The 25,234-nt window shown below is 42.7% G+C and overlaps 1 protein-coding gene across 1 annotated transcript in view; it reads left to right on the forward strand.

The window, feature by feature from the left end:
• Positions 1 to 23,040, forward strand: part of VAX1 (ventral anterior homeobox 1) — a 39,098-nt gene extending 16,058 nt beyond the window's left edge. Inside the window, exon 3 of the mRNA XM_083149945.1 lies at positions 15,838 to 23,040. Coding sequence (XP_083006071.1) covers positions 15,838 to 16,305 — 468 coding nt within the window. The 3' untranslated portion in view covers positions 16,306 to 23,040. The remainder of the gene's footprint in view (positions 1 to 15,837) is intronic.
• Positions 23,041 to 25,234: the final 2,194 nt, after the last annotated feature.

The following is a 25,234-nucleotide window of genomic DNA, read 5'->3' on the forward strand; positions in this document are numbered from 1 at the left end:
CGGATATCACCTCTCCTACAGTGTGACAGTACAGTCATACCAGATATCACCTCCTCTACAGTGTGACAGTGCAGTCATACCGGATATCACCTCTCCTACAGTGTGACAGTACAGTCATACTGGATATCACCTCCTCTACAGTGTGACAGTACAGTCATACCAGATATCACCTCCTCTACAGTGTGACAGTGCAGTCATACCGGATATCACCTCTCCTACAGTGTGACAGTACAGTCATACCGGATATCACCTCTCCTACAGTGTGACAGTACAGTCATACTGGATATCATCTCCTCTACAGTGTGACAGTACAATCATACTGGATATCATCTCCTCTACAGTGTGACAGTACAGTCATACCGGATATCACCTCTCCTACAGTGTGACAGTACAGTCATACCGGATATCACCTCTCCTACAGTGTGACAGTACAGTCATACCGGATATCACCTCTCCTACAGTGTGACAGTACAGTCATACCGGATATCACCTCTCCTACAGTGTGACAGTACAGTCATACCAGATATCACCTCCTCTACAGTGTGACAGTGCAGTCATACCGGATATCACCTCTCCTACAGTGTGACAGTACAGTCATACTGGATATCACCTCTCCTACAGTGTGACAGTACAGTCATACAGGATATCACCTCCTCTACAGTGTGACAGTACAATCATACTGGATATCATCTCCTCTACAGTGTGACAGTGCAGTCATACCGGATATCACCTCTCCTACAGTGTGACAGTACAGTCATACCAGATATCACCTCCTCTACAGTGTGACAGTGCAGTCATACCGGATATCACCTCTCCTACAGTGTGACAGTACAGTCATACCGGATATCACCTCTCCTACAGTGTGACAGTGCAGTCATACCGGATATCACCTCTCCTACAGTGTGACAGTACAGTCATACCGGATATCACCTCTCCTACAGTGTGACAGTGCAGTCATACCAGATATCACCTCCTCTACAGTGTGACAGTACAGTCATACCGGATATCACCTCTCCTACAGTGTGACAGTACAGTCATACCAGATATCACCTCCTCTACAGTGTGACAGTGCAGTCATACCGGATATCACCTCTCCTACAGTGTGACAGTACAGTCATACAAGATATCATCTGCCCTTCAGTGGGACAGTACAGTCATACAGGATATCACCTCCTCTACAGTGTGACAGTACAATCATACTGGATATCACCTCTCCTACAGTGTGACAGTACAGTCATACCGGATATCACCTCTCCTACAGTGTGACAGTACAGTCATACCAGATATCACCTCCTCTACAGTGTGATAGTACAGTCATACAGGATATCACCTCCAGTACAGTGTGACAGTGCAGTCATACAAGATATCATCTGCCCTTCAGTGGGACAGTACAGTCATACAGGATATCACCTCCTCTACAGTGTGACAGTACAATCATACTGGATATCACCTCTCCTACAGTGTGACAGTGCAGTCATACTGGATATCACCTCTCCTACAGTGTGACAGTACAGTCATACTGGATATCACCTCTCCTACAGTGTGACAGTACAGTCATACCGGATATCACCTCCTCTACAGTGTGACAGTACAGTCATACCAGATATCACCTCTCCTACAGTGTGACAGTACAGTCATACCGGATATCACCTCTCCTACAGTGTGACAGTGCAGTCATACCAGATATCACCTCCTCTACAGTGTGACAGTACAGTCATACCAGATATCACCTCCTCTACAGTGTGACAGTACAGTCATACCAGATATCACCTCCTCTACAGTGTGACAGTGCAGTCATACCAGATATCACCTCCTCTACAGTGTGACAGTACAGTCATACCAGATATCACCTCTCCTACAGTGTGACAGTACAGTCATACCGGATATCACCTCTCCTACAGTGTGACAGTGCAGTCATACCAGATATCACCTCCTCTACAGTGTGACAGTACAGTCATACCAGATATCACCTCCTCTACAGTGTGACAGTGCAGTCATACCGGATATCACCTCCTCTACAGTGTGACAGTGCAGTCATACCAGATATCACCTCCTCTACAGTGTGACAGTACAGTCATACCAGATATCACCTCCTCTACAGTGTGACAGTACAGTCATACCAGATATCACCTCTCCGACAGTGTGACAGTACAGTCATACTGGATATCACCTCTCCTACAGTGTGACAGTACAGTCATACCAGATATCACCTCCTCTACAGTGTGACAGTACAGTCATACCAGATATCACCTCTCCTACAGTGTGACAGTACAGTCATACCAGATATCACCTCTCCGACAGTGTGACAGTACAGTCATACCAGATATCACCTCCTCTACAGTGTGACAGTGCAGTCATACCGGATATCACCTCCTCTACAGTGTGACAGTACAGTCATACAGGATATCACCTCCTCTACAGTGTGACAGTACAGTCATACAGGATATCACCTCTCCTACAGTGTGACAGTACAGTCATACCGGATATCACCTCTCCTACAGTGGGACAGTACAGTCATACCGGATATCACCTCTCCTACAGTGTGACAGTACAGTCATACCAGATATCACCTCCTCTACAGTGTGACAGTACAGTCATACCAGATATCACCTCCTCTACAGTGTGACAGTACAGTAATACAGGATATCACCTCCTCTACAGTGTGACAGTACAGTCATACCGGATATCACCTCTCCTACAGTGGGACAGTACAGTCTTACCAGATATCACCTCCTCTACAGTGTGACAGTACAGTAATACAGGATATCACCTCTCCTACAGTGTGACAGTACAGTCATACAGGATATCACCTCCTCTACAGTGTGATAGTACAGTCGTACAGGATATCACCTCCAGTACAGTGTGATAGTACAGTCGTACAGGATTTCCCCTCCCCTACAATGTGACAGTGCTGTCGTACAGGATATCACCTCCAGTACAGTGTGACAGTACAGTCGTACAGGATTTCCCCTCCCCTACAATGTGACAGTACAGTCATACAGGATATCACCTCCTCTACAGTGTGACAGTGCAGTCATACCGGATATCACCTCTCCGACAGTGTGACAGTACAGTCATACCGGATATCACCTCTCCTACAGTGTGACAGTGCAGTCATACTGGATATCACCTCTCCTACAGTGTGACAGTGCAGTCATACAAGATATCATCTGCCCTTCAGTGTGACAGTACAGTAATACAGGATATCACCTCCTCTACAGTGTGACAGTGCAGTCATACAAGATATCATCTGCCCTACAGTGTGACAGTACAGTAATACAGGATATCACCTCCAGTACAGTGTGATAGTAAAGTCGTACAGGATTTCCCCTCCCCTACAATGTGACAGTACAGTCATACAGGATATCACCTCCAGTACAGTGTGACAGTGCAGTCATACAAGATATCATCTGCCCTTCAGTGTGACAGTACAGTAATACAGGATATCACCTCTCCTACAGTGTGACAGGACATCCCCTCCGTGACAGTGCAGTCATACAGGACCTCCCCGTCTCTCTTCCTCTTCTCTCTGTCTCTCTCTACTCTGTCTCTCTACTCTTTCTTCCCCTCCCCATCTCTCTTCCCCCTCTCTCTGTCTCTCTCTCTACTCTGTCTCTCTACTCTCTCTTCCCCTCCCGGTCTCTCTTCCCCTTCTCTCTGTCTCTCTCTCTTCTCTGTCTCTCTACTCTCTCTTCCCCTCCCGGTCTCTCTTCCCCTTCTCTCTGTCTCTCTCTCTTCTCTGTCTCTCTACTCTCTCTTCCCCTCCCCGTCTCTCTACCTCTTCTCTCGGTCTCTCTCTACTCTCTCTTCCCCTCCCCGTCTCTCTTCCCCTTCTCTCTGTCTCTCTCTACTCTGTCTCTCTACTCTCTTGTCCCCTCCCCGTCTCTCTTACCCTTCTCTCGGTCTCTCTACTCTGTCTATCTACTCTCTCTTCCCCTCCCGGTCTCTCTTACCCTTCTCTCTGTCTCTCTACTCTCTCTTCCCCTCCCCGTCTCTCTTCCCCTTCTCTGTCTCTCTCTTCTCTGTCTCTCTACTCTCTCTTCCCCTTCTCTCTGTCTCTCTCTACTCTGTCTCTCTACTCTCTCTTCCCCTTCTCTCTGTCTCTCTCTACCCTGTCTCTCTACTCTCTCTTACCCTCCCCGTCTCTCTTACCCTTCTCTCTATCTCTCTCTACTCTGTCTCTCTACTCTCTCTTACCCTACCCCTCTCTCTTACCCTTCTCTCTGTCTCTCTACTCTCTCTTCCCCTCCCGGTCTCTCTTCCCCTTCCCCCTGTCTCTCTACACTCTGTCTCTCTACTCTCTCTTTCCCTCCCCATCTCTCTTACCCTCTCTCCATCTCTCTCTCTCTCTCTGTGTTTCTGTCTCTCTCATCCCCTGTACCTCCTTACAGTGTAGGTAGTGGTATGTTGTGGTCCTGCCATCCTGGGTACACACTTATTGATTTATCTCCCCGAACTGTGTTGTGGGAACAAATAACTGGGGAGCGTCTGACAATCAGCCATGTGCTCCAACTGCTGGGAATGGACAAAGACAATCGTTAGGACCATTGTCTGCTTCCAGCACTTGGGAGCGAGTGTGTGATTGTCATGGACTCCTCCTATACATTACCAGATGTGTGTTCCCAGCTCCAGCACCAGCATAGGAGTAATACTGTGGGTGAGATTTAATAGGATGAGAGATTCAGAAAGTGAGAGATTTGGGAAGAAATCTCCAGTTTTTTTAAAGCGGCAATCATTTACACTGCATAATCAAACTATTTTTGCAGTGTAAATGATTGCCGCTTTAAAAAAACTGGAGATTTCTTCCCAAATCTCTAACTTTCTGAATCTCTCATCCTATTAAATCTCACCCTGTATGTCTATAATAATCTATTTATTAGCAGTTATTTACATGGCACACACATATAACGCAGCGCTGTACAGAGACTATTATTACCAGTTATTAATTAGCGCACACATATTCCGCAGCGCTGTACAGAGAATATTATTACCAGTTATTATATAGCGCACACATATTCCGCAGCGCTATACAGAGACTATTATTACCAGTTATTATATAGAGCACACATATTCCGCAGCGCTGTACAGAGAATATGGTACTTGTTTCCTAGCACGGCCACAACGATCATAATCGCGGTCATCGGGGGTAAAATCGGGGCCATCGCGGGCATCGCGGCCGCTAAAAAATCGGGTGCGATGGGCCAGACGCGATGCCCGCGATTTCCCCATAGAGAACAATGTGAAATGGCTCAATTTAGCCAAATTATCATAGGAACAATAGTAAATGGGCAAAAAACACCCCTGAACATTGAAATGTCCCCCCAAAAGTAGTTGACGCCACCCCGCCATCAACGTGAACCCGAAGCGTGGCGAGCGCAGCGAGCCCGCGAGGGGCGGCGGTACGCGTCCTCCGACCTTTTCATGCCCTACTATCCACTAGGGCGTGAAGTGAGAATAGAATAGTGTGGCGAGCGCAGCGAGCCACCGAGCCTGAAGCGTGGCGAGCGTGGCGAGCGCAGCGAGCCCCGCAAGGGGACGCGGATACCTTCACAGTTATACGCGTCCCTTCTATTCTCACTCCACGCCCTAGTGGATAGTAGGGCATGAAAGTGATGCTATGTGTCCTGTTACAGTATATATAGAACTGATACTTTGTGTCCTGTTATTGTATATATAGAAGTGATGCTGTGTGTTCTGTTATAGTATATATAGAAGCGATGCTATGTGTCCTGTTACAGTATATATAGAAGTGATGCTGTGTCCTGTTACAGTATATATAGAAGTGATGCTTTGTGTATCCTGTTACAGTATATATAGAAGTGATGCTATGTGTCCTGTTACAGTATATATAGAAGTGATGTTGTGTGTCCTGTTACAGTATATATGGAAGTGATGCTGTGTGTCCTGTTACAGTATATATAGAAGTGATGCTATGTGTCCTGTTACAGTATATATAGAAGTGATGCTGTGTCCTGTTTCAGTATATATAGAAGTGATGCTATGTGTCCTGTTAGAGTATATATAGAACTGATACTTTGTGTCCTGTTATTGTATATATAGAAGTGATGCTGTGTGTTCTGTTATAGTATATATAGAAGCGATGCTATGTGTCCTGTTACAGTATATATAGAAGTGATGCTGTGTCCTGTTACAGTATATATAGAAGTGATGCTGTGTCCTGTTTCAGTATATATAGAAGTGATGCTATGTGTCCAGTTACAGTATATATAGAAGTGATGATGTGTGTCCTGTTACAGTATATATAGAAGCGATGCTATGTGTCCTGTTACAGTATATATAGAAGTGATGCTGTGTCCTGTTACAGTATATATAGAAGTGATGCTGTGTCCTGTTACAGTATATCTAAAAGTGATGCTTTGTGTCCTGTTACAGTATATATAGTAGTGATGCTGTGTGTTCTGTTACAGTATATATGGAAGTGATGGTTTTTGTCATATTACAGTAAATATAGAAGTAATGCTTTCTGTCCTGTTACAGTACATATAGAACTGATGCTTTGTGTCCTGTTACAGTATATATGGAAGTGATGCATTGTGTCCTGTTACAGTATATATGGAAGTGCTGCTTTGTGTCCTGTTACAGTATATATAGAAGTGATGTTATGTGTCCTGTTATAGTGTATATGGAAGTGATGCTGTGTGTCCTGTTACAGTATATATGGAAGTGATGCATTGTGTCCTGTTACAGTATATATGGAAGTGATGCTTTGTGTCCTGTTACAGTATATATAGAAGTGATGTTGTGTTTCCTGTTATAGTGTATATGGAAGTGATGCTGTGTGTCCTGTTACAGTATATATGGAAGTGATGCATTGTGTCCTGTTACAGTATATATGGAAGTGATGCTGTGTGTCCTCTTACAGTATATATGGAAGTGATGCATTGTGTCCTGTTACAGTATATATGGAAGTGATGCTTTGTGTCCTGTTACAGTATATATAGAAGTGATGTTGTGTTTCCTGTTATAGTGTATATGGAAGTGATGCTGTGTGTCCTGTTACAGTATATATGGAAGTGATGCCGTGTGTCCTGTTACAGTATATATATATATATATATATATATATATATATATATATATAAACAAGTGAAGAATCCGGCACTCCACAACTTAATGTAGACAATACTTGCTCCGGTGCCTTCCCAGGTCAACGACCAAATGTACTGTAGATGGCAATAAGGCGTCACTCGGAGACTGGATACAACTTCAAAAATTTATTGTGTGGTGACCGACACCAGTGTTTCGAGACTACAGCTCGTCCTCAGGGTTCAACTCACAAACATCAAATGACAGAGTTAAATACCCTACAGAGATTCCCGCGCCCACCAATGTTTAATTACACTTACCTGGATCAGGTGTGCCCTCAGCGCGTGTTGCGTGTAGTCGGATCACTCCTAAGCCGATGCGTGCTTCCTGGTGATGTCATCACCCCGCGTCCCTGCCTCTGGAACGCACGCCGGCGGTCAGAGCTCACCCGACTTCCGCATAACTGACACGCAGGAGCTAACCCGTCCAGGATTAATCTACGAGCACAATACAAAGATGTGCAATAAAGTGTCAAATGCATACACAATATAATACAAGAAATAAACATTACAACATGATACAATATTAATATAAAAAAAAAGTGACAAAAAAATACAAAAAATTGAGAAAAGACGGACAATGTTAAAAAGTGTAGTAACCCTTTGTTTGTCAGACTCAAATCATTTCCAAGATAATACATACTAAATTACCCATTAAAGGGGCAGTATTAGATTCGATTTGTTTTTATTAATATTAATATTAGTAGGATTATCCAATAGTCTGACCTATACTGAGAGGGTGACCTATACAATATGAAAGCACTACCAATGCAGACTAAATCGATGGCATTTAACTAGTGGAAAAAATCAACACTGTAACAAAATCAGTCGGCTGGTATACAGACCAGCTTGTGCTATAATGCAGAAATACAAGAAAAAGGATAACAAACCAGGGTACATTCCCCACCTATAAAAAACTTTGTAAGCCATGCTGTTCATTTAACCCCCTAGGCGCGATGGTATCCAACAAGTGGATCCACCGTGCCTCAGCCTGGAGGAGCTTTTTGCCTCTATTACCACCCCTGTAATGCACAGGTATATGGTCAATAATTTTGGACCTCGCACTGGCAACACTGTGACTCTTCTGCACGCAATGTCGTGCAAAAGGCTGATCACTGTTGCCACTAGCCAGGGCTTGTCTGATAGCGTGGCGATGGTTCGCCATCCTGGTTTTGAACTGACATTCTGTCTTGCCCACGTAGTAAAGACCACATGGACAAGACAGAACATAAACCACGAATTTAGTGGAACACGTGACCGCAAATTTGATAGGAATACTGCGGCCCGTGTGAGGATGGTTGATGAACTTCCCTGCCAGTAAAGAACCGCAGGTCGTACAACCCACACATTTATAACAGCCAGCCGGTCTAGTCAAAAATTGCGTGGGTGCAGCTTTTTTAGTAAGCTCACTAATATCCAATTTCACTACCAGATCACTCAAATTTCTCCCCCGTTTATATGATGGCATGATCTGCATTTTATTCAAGCCAGGCAGTTCCTTATCTGTAGTGATAAGGGACCATTGCTGTTTCACCTTTTTAGTAACCACTTGGCTGTCAGTTGCAAATTCATTAACCCAGGGCATCTTATACTTAATTTGCTCAGCCCTGTCAGGAGGATTTAATGCTACATCTCTTGAGATTTGTAAAACCTTTTCTTTGGCCTTCAAGAGAGAACCCCGTCTGTACCCCCGGGCTTCAAACTTTTCTTGCATTAAATCCAGTTGTTTACAGGTTTCTACAGGGTCACTGGTGATCCTGCGCACGCGCAACATCTGGGAGAAAGGGAGACCTTCACGTAGGGGAAGGGGATGGCAGCTTTCGTGGCGTAAAAGAGTATTTCTGTCTGTTTCTTTAACGAAAATAGAAGTAGAAAGCCTCCCACTGTTGAGCATAATTTTTACATCCAGAAAGTTAACATAATTCTCACTAATGGTGAAGGTAAACTTCACTGGACTTTCTGAACAATTATGAGCCTCAAACATCTCTGTTAGGGACTCGGCGGATCCCTGCCAAAATATCAACAAATCGTCGATATATCGAAGATAAAGTAGTATCTTATCACTATTTGGGCCCTGAAAGAATAACTCGTTGTCTATCAGGCACATAAAAGCATTGGTCCCCGGTGGCCCCATCGTACGCCAATGCTTTTATGTGCCTGATAGACAACGAGTTATTCTTTCAGGGCCCAAATAGTGATAAGATACTACTTTATCTTCGATATATCGACGATTTGTTGATATTTTGGCAGGGATCCGCCGAGTCCCTAACAGAGATGTTTGAGGCTCATAATTGTTCAGAAAGTCCAGTGAAGTTTACCTTCACCATTAGTGAGAATTATGTTAACTTTCTGGATGTAAAAATTATGCTCAACAGTGGGAGGCTTTCTACTTCTATTTTCGTTAAAGAAACAGACAGAAATACTCTTTTACGCCACGAAAGCTGCCATCCCCTTCCCCTACGTGAAGGTCTCCCTTTCTCCCAGATGTTGCGCGTGCGCAGGATCACCAGTGACCCTGTAGAAACCTGTAAACAACTGGATTTAATGCAAGAAAAGTTTGAAGCCCGGGGGTACAGACGGGGTTCTCTCTTGAAGGCCAAAGAAAAGGTTTTACAAATCTCAAGAGATGTAGCATTAAATCCTCCTGACAGGGCTGAGCAAATTAAGTATAAGATGCCCTGGGTTAATGAATTTGCAACTGACAGCCAAGTGGTTACTAAAAAGGTGAAACAGCAATGGTCCCTTATCACTACAGATAAGGAACTGCCTGGCTTGAATAAAATGCAGATCATGCCATCATATAAACGGGGGAGAAATTTGAGTGATCTGGTAGTGAAATTGGATATTAGTGAGCTTACCAAAAAAGCTGCACCCACGCATTTTTTGACTAGACCGGCTGGCTGTTATAAATGTGTGGGTTGTACGACCTGCGGTTCTTTACTGGCGGGAAAGTTCATCAACCATCCTCACACGGGCCGCAGTATTCCTATCAAATTTGCGGTCACGTGTTCCACTAAATTCGTGGTTTATGTTATGTCTTGTCCATGTGGTCTTTACTACGTGGGCAAGACAGAATGTCAGTTCAAAACCAGGATGGCGAACCATCGCCACGCTATCAGACAAGCCCTGGCTAGTGGCAACAGTGATCAGCCTTTTGCACGACATTGCGTGCAGAAGAGTCACAGTGTTGCCAGTGCGAGGTCCAAAATTATTGACCATATACCTGTGCATTACAGGGGTGGTAATAAAGGCAAAAAGCTCCTCCAGGCTGAGGCACGGTGGATCCACTTGTTGGATACCATCGCGCCTAGGGGGTTAAATGAACAGCATGGCTTACAAAGTTTTTTATAGGTGGGGAATGTACCCTGGTTTGTTATCCTTTTTCTTGTATTTCTGCATTATAGCACAAGCTGGTCTGTATACCAGCCGACTGATTTTGTTACAGTGTTGATTTTTTCCACTAGTTAAATGCCATCGATTTAGTCTGCATTGGTAGTGCTTTCATATTGTATAGGTCACCCTCTCAGTATAGGTCAGACTATTGGATAATCCTACTAATATTAATATTAATAAAAACAAATCGAATCTAATACTGCCCCTTTAATGGGTAATTTTGTATGTATTATCTTGGAAATGATTTGAGTCTGACAAACAAAGGGTTACTACACTTTTTAACATTGTCCGTCTTTTCTCAATTTTTTGTATTTTTTTGTCACTTTTTTTATATTAATATTGTATCATGTTGTAATGTTTATTTCTTGTATTATATTGTGTATGCATTTGACACTTTATTGCACATATTTGTATTGTGCTCGTAGATTAATCCTGGACGGGTTAGCTCCTGCGTGTCAGTTATGCGGAAGTCGGGTGAGCTCTGACCGCCGGCGTGCGTTCCAGAGGCAGGGACGCGGGGTGATGACATCACCAGGAAGCACGCATCGGCTTAGGAGTGATCCGACTACACGCAACACGCGCTGAGGGCACACCTGATCCAGGTAAGTGTAATTAAACATTGGTGGGCGCGGGAATCTCTGTAGGGTATTTAACTCTGTCATTTGATGTTTGTGAGTTGAACCCTGAGGACGAGCTGTAGTCTCGAAACACTGGTGTCGGTCACCACACAATAAATTTTTGAAGTTGTATCCAGTCTCCGAGTGACGCCTTATTGCCATCTACAGTATATATATATATTAGGGCGGAGTGAAAAAACTGAAATTGAGAAATTCAAAATCGGCTAGTGTGGGAAAGTTGTGACTTGACCTGAATAAGAAACGTGCAAAAGCATTTTGATCTGAGTCAACATCTTCTGTTCTGGCAAGAGGCCTGAAGTTTCACTTTTTTGGTGAAAATGACGAAAACTATGAAGATGCTCCGATCTAGTTAAAATTATGTCAGGATGTCTTAGAGTGGTTCATTAATATACTTTAGCATAGTAAAAGAGAGTACGAGATTGTTCTAGTGCAAAGGGAATGACTTTGGTGGGAGAAAAAATCCCTAATAATTGACCCATTTTCATGGTCACAATTGTGAATATTGTGTGTTTTCTCCTGAACGTGTTTATAATAGAAGAAGCACAAATACTCTAAATGGAATTTCAATGACACTGGGTGAAATATAACACTGCATAATGGCCCTTAATCAGACCTGATCGCAGTACTAATTTGTTTTCAAAATGGGCAAAACAAATGCTGCATTGCAGGTGGGGCAGATGTAACGTTCGGAGAGAGTTAAATTTGGGTGGGGTGTGTTGAAACTGAAATCTAAATTGCAGTGTAAAAATAATGCAGCAGGTATTTACCCTGCACAGAAACAAAATAACTCACCCAAATACAGCTGGCCATACATCTACAGATCGATTGTCAGATCTGGCTGGTTGGAACAAATACCTGGTAATATCTGAATGACAGTTTTTGGCAGTTTTCCAGCATTTCAAAGCAAAGTGCTCTCATCCATTACCTGTATTTTGTTCCAAACAGACAGATCGGACAATAAATCTGTAGATGTATGGCCACATTAACTCCCTCTGCACATGTTACATCTGCCCCACCTGCAGCTGCATTACAGCATATAATTATGCCAAAGATAAGCCAATATATTAACAGTTAAATACATTAAAGTGCATTATGCTGTAATAAGTATTGCTGATCAATCCTGCCTAGCAGGGCCGTCTTTTTGTATGGGCTTAATGGGCACTTGCCCAGGGGCCCCAGGTGTATAATGGCTCTATGTTGATAGCTGAGGATCCCCTTTTTCCAGGGATACCAGAATTTTGAAAATCGGCCCTGGGGAACTGCAGATATCCAACTTCAAAGCAGCAGTCCACATCCGACCTGTTAATTACAATTTCCAGTCATATTTCTCAGGTTCTCTCTGACACTAGCGGCTTGTCTCTATCATGCCCAGAACCAGAGATATCAGCCTTCAAGCAGCCGGTCCCTGCTCCAGCTCCAAACGTCTGGTGCACAGTTTTATATTTTTGTCAATGGATTGCTCTGGTTCCTGATCTCTGATCCCCAAGTTCCCAGCACCTCCTGAAAGTTGGGACTCTAGGTTTTTATCCTAGGCTAAGAAATCTATTTCCAGATAATGGCGATATCTGCAGTCAAACAAGCTGCCCTTCCACCGGAAAATTACGAATATTAAGCCCACTCCATTATCCAACCGTCCCCTGTGTATAAAACACCCCCTAGCTCCCTGGAAGTTATTTACAAGGGACCCTTCATTCAGCTCAGTGCCCCCTTCCACACATTAGTGTTCTCCCTCCCACCGCCTGTGCAGTAAAGGAGTAATTAGCAGAAGTTACTGCTCCAGGTCCTACATGTTAAATGGAAGATGGAGCACCCCCTGCCACCCGTGGGACATCAAAGCTGCTGCTGATAGCACCCCCACCCCTAGGAGGGGAGAATGGGTAAGGGCCCCAGTGCATTGCTTTGCCCAGGTGCCCATACTGCTGTTAAGACGGCCCTGCTGCCTAGAAATGAACACAGTGATTGGCATATATGTACTGCTGGACACCACTCATAGAAAATGATTAACCTGTTATTTTTTGAATCAATGTTCTAATTTTTTCCCCCTAAACATTAGATGTATTTGTTTATTTATTTATTTACAGTTTCTTATATAGCGCAGCAGATTCCTTTACGCTTTACAATAGTAGACAGTGATAAAACAAACTGGGTAATGACAGACAGACTTGGGGGTTAGAGGGCCCTGCTGCAAGCTTACAATTTATTACATCATAATACACTTCAACGTATTTAACAGTTAATATATTGGCTTATCTTTGGCATAATTATATGCTGTAATGCAGCCCATTCATGTTCCCAGCATAGGGGATGCAACACTGTTTTTCTGTCAATAAACAGAAGTGATATGTAAAATGATACATTAGACAGTTTACACTTACTTGCAATACTTATTGTAACAGTTACTGTTTTTCAATAACAGACTGCAACAGTTATTTCTTATTTATATACACAGGATTGTCTATCTTTGTATATGCACTGCAAAGAGAGCAGCATAAATCCAATTTCATGTAGTTCAGTGACACTGTGTGAAATATAACACTGCATAGTGGCCCTTAATCAGACCTGATCGCAGTACAAATTTGTTCTCAAAATGGGCAAAAAAATGCTGGACTGCAGGTGGGGCAGATGTAACATGTGCAGAGAGATTTAAGGTGGCCATACATCTACAGATTTATTGTCCGATCTGTCTGGTTGGAACAAAATCCTGGTAAAAGATGAGAGCAAATGACAGTTGACCATTTGCTTTGAAATGCTGAAAAACTGTCATTCAGATATTACCAGCTGTTTGTTCCAACCGGCCCAATCTGACAATCAATCTGTAGATGTATGGCCACCTTTAGATTTGTGTGAGTTATTTTGTTTCTGTGCAAGGTAAATACCGGCTGCATTATTTTTACACTGTAATTTAGATTTCAGTTTCAACACACCCCACCCAAATTTAACTCTCTCAGCACGTTACATCTGCCCCACCTGCAATGCAGCATTTGTTTTGCCCATTTTGAGAACAAATTTGTACTGGGATCAGGTCTGATTAAGGGCTATTATGCAGTGTTATATTTCACACAGTGTCACCGAAATTCCATTTAGAGTATTTGTGCTTCTTCTATTATAAACACGTTCAGGAGAAAACACACAATATTCACAATTGTGACCATGAAAATGGATCAATTATTAGGGATTTTTTCTCCCACCAAAGTCATTCCCTTTGCACTAGAACAATCTCGTACTCTCTTTTACTATGCTAAAGTATATTAATGAACCACTCTAAGACATCCTGACATAATTTTAACTAGATTGGAGAATCTTCATAGTTTTCGTCATTTTCACCAAAAAAGTGAAACTTCAGGCCTCTTGCCAGAACAGAAGATGTTGACTCAGATCAAAAAGCTTTTGCACGTTTCTTATTCAAGTCAAGTCACAACTTTTCCACACTAGCCGATTCTGAATTTCTCAATTTCAGTTTTTTCACTCCGCCCTAATATATATGTGGAAGTGATGCTGTGTGGTGTGTGTCCTGTTACAGTATGTATGTGTATATATATATATATATATATATATATATATATATATATATATATATATATATATATATATATATATATATATATATATATATATATGGAAGTGATGCTGTGTGTCCTGTTACAGTATAAAGTATATAGAAGTATTACTTTGTATCATGTTACAGTATATATATATATATATATAAGTCTTACTGTGTGTCCTGTTACAGTATATAGAAGTGATACTTTGTATCATGTTACAGTATATATATATAGAATTCTTACTGTGTGTCCTGTTACAGTATATAGAAGTGATACTTTGTATCATGTTACAGTATATATATATAGAAGTCTTACTGTGTGTCCTGTTACAGTATATAGAAGTGATACTTTGTATCATGTTACAGTATATATATATAGAAGTCTTACTGTGTGTCCTGTTACAGTATATAGAAGTGATACTTTGTATCATGTTACAGTATATATATATAGAAGTCTTACTGTGTGTCCTGTTACAGTATATAGAAGTGATACTTTGTATCATGTTACAGTATATATATATATATATATGGAAGTGATGCTGTGTGTCCTGTTACAGTATAAAGTATATAGAAGTGATACTTTGTATCATGTTACAGTATATATATATAGAAGTCTTACTGTGTGTCCTGTTACAGTATATAGAAGTGATACTTTGTATCATGTTACAGTATATATATATGGTTTATTTAAGTGACGTTTCGGGGCTCGCACCCCTTTTCTCAAGCCACACACAAGACTTGGAGAAAGGGCTGCGAGCACACCTGCATACACCTGCAGTGCACATGGTTTTGTCCATCTAAGAAATATTTGTTGGATATCCAATAAAGAAAGTGTTGTTTCACCGCATCTGAAGTCTCCTGAGTGCCGATTGATTCCCGACGGTATATTTGGTCTTACACAGACCTAAGAGGGCACCAGACCATTTGCATCTACACTTGGGAGTGGAGTGCCGGGCATCCCTGCAGTATATATGTATATATATATATATATATATATATATATATATATATGACTACAGTCATCACACAGGAAGACTTCTTATTTGTAAAAGCATTAGTTAATGTCCCCCACAGTATCTGTGATGTGGTAAATAGGGGGATACATTATCTGTGTTGTATCGCCCTGGGTCAGTCCCTGCATTCATTGTCCTCTCTCCGTAGGTGAAGGTCTGGTTCCAGAACCGTAGAACCAAGCAGAAGAAGGACCAGGGGAAGGACTCCGAGCTACGGTCGGTGGTGTCAGAGACAGCTGCCACTTGCAGTGTCCTTAGACTTCTGGAGCAAGGTCGTCTCCTCTCTCCTCCTGGACTGCCTGGATTACTACCTGCTTGTGCCGCAGGGGTATTGCGGGCCCCTAATAGCTCTGGCCCTGGAGCTACCTCTCATCCTGAAGTCACCAGCGCTTCCCCTCACCAGCCTGGACTGCACACTTCCCAATCTGGACACAGTATTTTCACCATGCCCGTGCCATCGCTCTTGGGCACAGTAGCCAATAGGATGTCATCCAACCCACTGACAATGGCAGGGAACCTCCAAGAACTGTCTGCCAGGTACCTCAGCTCCTCAGCCTTCGAGCCCTATTCTAGGAATATCTGCAAGGAGGCGATGGACAAAAAGTCTCTGGACTGACTGTGCTGGATGTGTATTTATCTCTGATGAGTAACTGTAACAGGCAAACATCAATGTACCCAACACACGTATGTACTGTACTCCACACACATGCATGTATGTACTGTACCTGACACACATACATACTACACCCCTACAAACCTATGTACTGTACCTTATACATATATATGCTGGATGTGTATTTATCTCTGATGAGTAACTGTAACAGGCAAACATCAATGTACCCAACACACGTATGTACTGTACTCCACACACGCGCATGTATGTACTGTGCCTGACACACATACATACTACACCCCTACAAACCTATGTACTGTACTTTATACATATATGTGCTGGATGTGTATTTATCTCTGATGAGTAACTGTAACAGGAAAACATCAATGTAACCAACACACGTATGTACTGTACTCCACACACGCGCATGTATGTACTGTACCTGACACACATACATACTACACCCCTACAAACCTATGCACTGTACCTTATACATATATTTGCTGGATGTGTATTTATCTCTGATGAGTAACTGTAACAGGAAAACATCAATGTACCCAACACACATATGTACTGTACTCCACACACGCACATGTATGTACTGTACCTGACACATATACATACTACACCCCTACAAATCTACATACTGTACGTGACATACAGTACATAAATACTGAACCTGACATACAGTACATATATACTGCACCCCTACACACGTATGTCCTGTACCTTACACATATATGTGCTGGATGTGTATTTATCTCTGATGAGTAACTGTAACAGGCAAACATCAATGTACCCAACACACGTATGTACTGTACTCCACACACGCACATGTATGTACTGTACCCGACACATATACATACTACACCCCTACAAACCTATGTACTGTACCTGACATACAGTACATATATACTGCACCCCTATACACATGTATGTAATGTACCTGACACACATAAATACTGCACCCCTACACACGTATGTCCTGTATCTTATACACATATGTGCTTAATGTGTATTTATCTCTGATGAGTAACCGTAACAGGCAAACATCAATGGACCCAGGACACATATGTTCTGTACTCCACACAAGCACATGTATGTACTGTATCCGACACATATACATACTACACCCCTACAAACCTATGTACTGTACCTGACATACAGTACATATATACTGCACCCCTATACACATGTATGTACTTACCTGACACACATAAATACTGCACCCCTATACACGTATGTCCTGTACCTTATACACATATGTGCTGGATGTGTATTTATCTCTGATGAGTAACTGTTACAGGCAAACATCAATGTACCAAACACAAGTATGTACTGTACTCCACACACACACACACACACACACACACACACACACACACATGTATGTACTATACCTGACACATATACATACTACACCCCTACAAACCTATGTACTGTACCTGACACACATAAATATTGTGCCCCTATACACCTATGTACTGTACCTGACATACATAAATACTGCACCCCTACACATGTATGTACTGTACCTGACATACATATATACTACACCCCTATACACCTATGTACTGTACCTGACATACATATATACTACACCCCTATACACCTATGTACTGTACCTGACATACATATATACTACACCCCTATACACCTATGTACTGTACCTGACATACATATATACTACACCCCTATACACCTATGTACTGTACCTGACATACATATATACTACACCCCTATACACCTATGTACTGTACCTGACATACATATATACTACACCCCTATACACCTATGTACTGTACCTGACATACATATATACTACACCCCTATACACCTATGTACTGTACCTGACACACACAAATACTACACACGTATGTCCTGTACCTTATACATATATGTGCTGGATGTGTATTTCTCTCTGATGAGTTACTGTAACAGGCAAACATCAATGTACCCTACACACATATCGACTGCACCCCTACACACATATATGTTATCTACCCTACACACATATATATACTGCACCCCTACACATGTATGTACTGTACCTGACGCACCTAAATACCGCAGCACTACATACGTATGTACTGCATCATATACATATATGTGGTGTATGTGCTTTTCTCTCTGATGAGTAACTATAACAGACAAACATCATCGTACGTATGTACTGCACCCCTACACTGTATCTGACACATGTAACTGCACCTTTACACATGTATGTACTGTACCCTACAAATGTATGTACTGCACTGCTACACACGTATGTACTCTACCCATACACATAAATATTTTGCACCCCTACACATGTATGCACTGTACCCTACACACATATGTACTGCACCCGTACACATGAATTTACAGCAACCCTACACATGTACAGTATGTACTGCACCCCTACACATCTATGTAATGTACCCTACACATTTATTATATAGCGCACACAGATTCCGCGGTGCTTTACAGAGCATAGTTATAATCAAAAACACATAACAAATTACAGTACAAGACAGTTTAGGACAAGTACATGGATAATATGGATAGTTGCACCAGGGGACAGGACACTGAAGCAATTATCAGGGTGGCAGAGGTTTATATATTCTAAGAAAGGCACATGCATACACATGTATGCACTGCACCCCTACACAAATATGTGCCGTACTCTACACACATGTGTACTGAATACCTACACATGTATGTACTGCACCCCCTAACACATGTATGTACTGCACCCCTACACATATATATGTACTGCAACCCTACAAATGTATGTACTGCACCCCTACATATATATGTTATCTACCCTACACACATATATACTGTAACCTACACTCATATGTGCTGTACCCCTACATACACATGTACTCCACCCTTGTATACATAAGTACTCTATCCCTTCACACATGGTGAGAGCAATGTACAAACATACATAAGAGAAATGTACTGTGCCCTACACACATATGTACTGTACCCTAAACACTTATGTAAAGGCTACATACCCTACACACATATGTACTCTACTGTACCCTACACACATATGTACTGTACTGTACCCCACACACATATATTCTGTACCCTACACTCACATGTGCTGTACCCCTACATACACATGTACTGCACTCCTGCACACACATGTACTGCACCCATACACATACACACATATGTACTGTGCCCTAGACAAATATGTATTGTAGCCTACACACATAGGTGAGAGCAATGTACTGTACCCTACAAACATACATAAGAGCAATGTACTGTGCCCTACACACATATGTACTGTACCCTAAACACTTATGTAAAGGCTACATACCCTACACACATATGTACTCTACTGTACCCTACACACATATGTACTGTACTGTACCCCACACACATATGTACTGTACCCTACACACTTATGTAAAGGCACCATACCCTACACACCTATGTACTGTACTGTACCCTACACACATATGTACTGCCTGGAGGGAGGGAACACCTCCTAATGGGACCGCCTCAGGTGACTAGCAGGTCGGACTTCCAATAGGAAGTCACTGTCAGTCACAATGAAGCCAGAGCAGTCACACAGACTGCATCTGGCTTCACTTAGGCAGGGAACAGTGTACTGATGTACTGTACCCTACACACATGTAGTATACCCTACACACATACATAAGAGCAATGTGCTTTACCCCTACACACATATGTACTCTACTGTATCCCTACACACATATGTACTGTACCCTACAAACACACATAATAGCAATGCACTGTACCCTGCATATATACACACACACACACACACACACACATATGTACTGTACTGTATCCCTGCACACATATGTACTGTACCCTACAAACACACATAATAGCAATGTACTGTACCCTACACATATGTACTGTACCCTACATACATACATAAGAGCAATGTGCTTCACCCCTACGCACATATGTACTGTACCCTACAAACATTCATAATAGAAATGTACTGTACCCTGCATACATACATACATACATACATACATACATTTATATGTAGTGTACCCTACAATCACACATAATAGCAATGTACTGTACCCTACATACATATGTACTGTACGCTACATACATACATACATACATACATACATAATAGCAATGTACTGTACCCTGCATACATACATTCATTTATATGTAGTATACCCTACAATCACACATAATAGCAATGTACTGTACCCTACACACATATGTACTGTACGCTACATACATACATACAGTACATACATAATAGCAATGTACTGTACCCTACATATATACATAAGAGCAACGTACTGTACCCTACATAAATACATAAGAGCAATGTACTGTACCCTACACACATATGTACTGTACGCTATATACATACATACATACCTAAGAGCAATGTACTGTACCCTACATATATACTTACGAGCAATGTACTGTACCCTACACACATACTGTGCATCAACACTACACAGATATATACTGTACCCTACATATATACATAAGAGCAATGTACTGTACCCTACATATATACATAAGAGCAATGTACTGTACCCTACACACATATGTACTGTACGCTACATACATACATAAGAGCAATGTACTGTACCCTACACACATATGTACTGTATGCTACATACATACATAAGAGCAATGTACTGTACTCTACATATATACTTAAAAGCAATGTACTGTACCCTACACACATACTGTGCATCAACACTACACAGATATGTACTGTACCCTACATATATACTTACGAGCAATGTACTGTACCCTACACACATACTGTGCATCAACACTACACAGATATGTAAGAATACCATCCCAAGTACACATATCTATGAGCACATGTTTGCACCTAACTTACCTGAAATTGCTGCATTAAATTGAGGGTCATATCTGCTGTCCATCTTCTTATGTTGTGTACACACACGCACACAAACACACACAATGCAGCAGATAAATATGCAATATTGACACCATACAATCGTATGAGACACATTTTGATACATTTGATGTTTGTTGCACAATTACAGGATTGGAGGAAAAATATTTGCACATTTTTTAGCCATTCTTTGTTGTGCACCACCCTGAGGACTGTCCATTGTAGTGCACCACTCAGGGGACCTTCCATAGTTGTACACCACCCAGAGGACCATCCATTGTTCTGCACTACCCAGAGGACCATCCATTGTTGTGCACCACAATAGGGACCATCTATTGTTCTGCACCACCCTGGGAACCATCCATTGCTGTGCACAACCCTGGAGACTGTCCATTGTTGTGCACCAACCTTGTCACCTTCCTTAGTTGTGCACTACCCTGGGGACCATCCAATGTTGTGCACCACACTGGAAACCGTTCTTTGATGTGCACCACCCTGGGGACCATCCAATGTTGTGCACCAGACTGGGAACCGGTTTTTGTTGTGCACCACCCTGGAGACGGTCCAGTGTTGTGCACCACTCTCGGGACTGTCCTTTGTTGTGCATCACTCTGGGGACCATCCATTGTTATGCACCACACTAGGGACAATCCTTTGTTGTTGACCACCCTGGGGACCAACCATTGTTATGCACCACCCTGGGGTCCATCTATTGTGCATCACACTAGGGACCATCCTTTGTTGTGTACCACCCTGGGGTCCATCCATTTTTGTGCACCACCTTAAAGACCATCCACTCAGAGGACCACCTTTTGTTGTGCACCACACTAGGGACCATCCATTGTTGACCACCACCCTGGGGTCCGTCCATTGTTGTGCACCACACTAGGGCCCATCCTTTGTTGTGCACCACCCTGGGGTCCATCCATTGTTGTGCACCACACTAGGGACCATCCTTTGTTGTGCACCAACCTGGGGTCCATCCATTGTTGTTCACCACATTAGGCACCGTCAATTTTTGTGCACCACCTTGTAGACCGTCCATTATTATGCACCACCCAGAGACCTTTTGTTATGCACCACACTAGGGACAATCCATTGTGCACCACTGGGTCTGCATTGGGTCTGTCCATTGTTATGCACCACCCAGAGGACCACCTTTTATTGTGCACCACTTTGGGGACCGTCCATTGTTGTGTGCCACAATAGGGACCATCCTTTGTTGTGTACCACCCTTAGGTCCATCCATTGTTGTTCACCACATTAGGGACCGTCCATTGTTGTGCCCCAGCTTAGTAATGTCCTTTGTTGTGCACCACCCTTCAGACCGTCCATTGTTGTGCACCACCCTGGGGACATCCTTTGTTGTGCACCACACTGCAGACCATCCTTTGTTTTGACCTCTCTGGGGACCGTCCCCAAATATTGGGGATCACTTGGTATATATTATGGGACTTGTGTTTTGTGACCATGTTTTAGGATCGGATTTGTAGAATAATTCGGATGCTGTTACAGCCACAATTTGCCAATTGTTCTTGTAGATGTGGGATCACACCAGACACAGTTCTGTCTGGTCAGCTGACCTGGCATGTGTCTTTGTCAATTCACTGAAATGGAAGCAGTGGGCCCTAAGCTTATTATATTCTTTTTATTGTAAATTATTTAAAGGGGAAATAGCTGAAATATAGAGGATTTCAGTATCTGATATTTGGGTACTTGTGAGTTATCTGGGCTGCCGATTTTTTGATTGTATGCCTTAAGTTAAGGCATACAATCAGATGCGATGCGATGCGATATCGCATCGCATCGCATCGCATGCGACCATCGGATGCGATGACCCGATTTTTCCATAGGAATCAATGTTAAAATGGACTGAGTCCATTTTAACATGGAATTCAATGGGAAAAAGGGGTCCTTTTCATACCCCTACTATCCAAGTGGGCATGGAGTTGGATATAAACCTGTGGCGAGCGTAGCGAGCCACCGAGCCCGAAGCGTGGCGAGCGAAGCGAGCCCCGCGAGGGGACGGTATTCCGTGTCCCCTCGCGGGGCTCGCTACGCTCGCCACGCTTCGGGCTCGGTGGCTCGCTACGTTTGCCACAGGTTTATATCCAACTCCATGCCCACTTGGATAGTAGGGGTATGAAAAGGACCCCTTTTTCCCATTGAATTCCATGTTAAAATGGACTCAGTCCATTTTAACATTGATTCCTATGGAAAAATCGGGTCATCGCATCGCATCGCATCGCATCCGATGGTCGCATGCGATGCGATGTGCCCGATCCGACCCGATTTAGAAATCGGGCGCCCAGATAACTCATAAGTACCGATATTTGTTACTAATTTCAGAATGTCAGGGAGTGTTTAGTGTTATGTTGTATGAGTGTCTTCTACATATATATATATAAATTGAAAATGTATACATACATATATATGATAACAGATTTAATGTATTTTACACATACTATTTAAAAATTAAATGCATTTTATGTCATATGTGCTCTGGAAGTGACGGATCTGAGGTCTCTGTAAACTGCATTTCACACTGGTTGGATCTGAAATTAAATGGAAAATAACCAACTTGAGTAAATGTCTCTTCTTCATTCCCCTGTATGTAAATGTGTAATGCGGAAACTGACTCAGAGGTGGACGATAATCACGGTATCTCAGATGGTAATGTGTAATGTGGGGGTGACTCAGAAGTGGATGCTAATCCTGTTATCTCTGATGGGAATGTATAATGCGGGATCTGACTCAGAGGTGGATGCTAATCCTGGTATCTCTGATGGGAATGTGTAATGTGGGGGTGACTCAGAAGTGGATGCTAATCCTGGTATCTCTGATGGGAATGTGTAATGTGGGGGTGACTCAGAGGTGGATTCTAATCCTGGTATTGCAGATGGGAATATATAATGCTGGAGCTGACTCAGAAGTGGATACTATTCCCAGTATCTCAAATGGGGATGTGTAATGTGGGGGTGACTCAGAGGTGGATGCTAATCCCAGTATCTCAAATGGGGATGTGTAATGTGGGGGTGACTCAGAGGTGGATGTTAATCCCAGTATCTCAGATGGGAATGTGTAATGTGGCAGGAACTCAGAGGTGGATGCTAATCCCAGTATCTCAGATGGGGATGTGTAATGTGGCGGTAACTCAGAGGTGGATGCTAATCCCTGTATCTCTGATGGGAATGTGTAATGTGGGGGTGACTCAGAGGTGGATGCTAATCCCAGTATCTCAGATGGTAATGTGTAATGTGGCGGTAACTCAGAGGTGGATCCTAATCCCAGTATCTCAGATGGAAATGTGTAATGTTGCGGTAACTCAGAGGTGGATACTAATCCCAGTATCTCAGATATGGTAATGTGTAATGTGGCGGTAACTCAGAGGTGGATACTAATCCCAATATCTCAGATGGTAACATGTAATGTGGCGGTAACTCAGAGGTGGATGCTAATACCAGTATCTCAGATGGAAATGTATAATGTGGCGGTCTCAGAGGTGGATGCTAATCCCTGTATCTCTGATGGGAATGTGTAATGTGGGGGTGACTCAGAGCTGGATGCTTATCCCAGTATCTCAGATGGTAATGTGTAATGTGCGGGTAACTCAGAGGTGGATGCTAATCCTGGTATCTCAGATGGAAATGTGTAATGTGGTCGTAACACAGAGGAGGATGCTAATCCCAGTATCTCAGATGGTAATGTGTAATGTGGGGGTGACTCAGAGGTGGGCTCTAATCCCGATATCTCAGATTGGAATATGGTTGGGGTTGACTCAGAGGTGGATACTAATCCCAGTATCTCAAATGGGGATGTGTAATGTGGGGGTGACACAGAGGTGGATGCTAATCCCAGTATTTTTGATGGGAATGTGTAACGTCGTGGTGATTCACAGGTATACGCTAATCCTGGTATCCCAGATGGGAATGGGTAACGTGGGAGTGACTAAGAGGTGGACTCTAATCCCGGTATCTCAGATTGGGGGAATGTGTAATGTGGGGTACTGACACAGAGGCAGATGCTAATCTCTGTGTCTCTGAAATGTGTAAAGTGAGC

This window comes from Crinia signifera, chromosome 6 (assembly GCF_055691185.1).
Source record: "Crinia signifera chromosome 6, ASM5569118v1, whole genome shotgun sequence".
Lineage (NCBI taxonomy): Eukaryota > Metazoa > Chordata > Amphibia > Anura > Myobatrachidae > Crinia > Crinia signifera.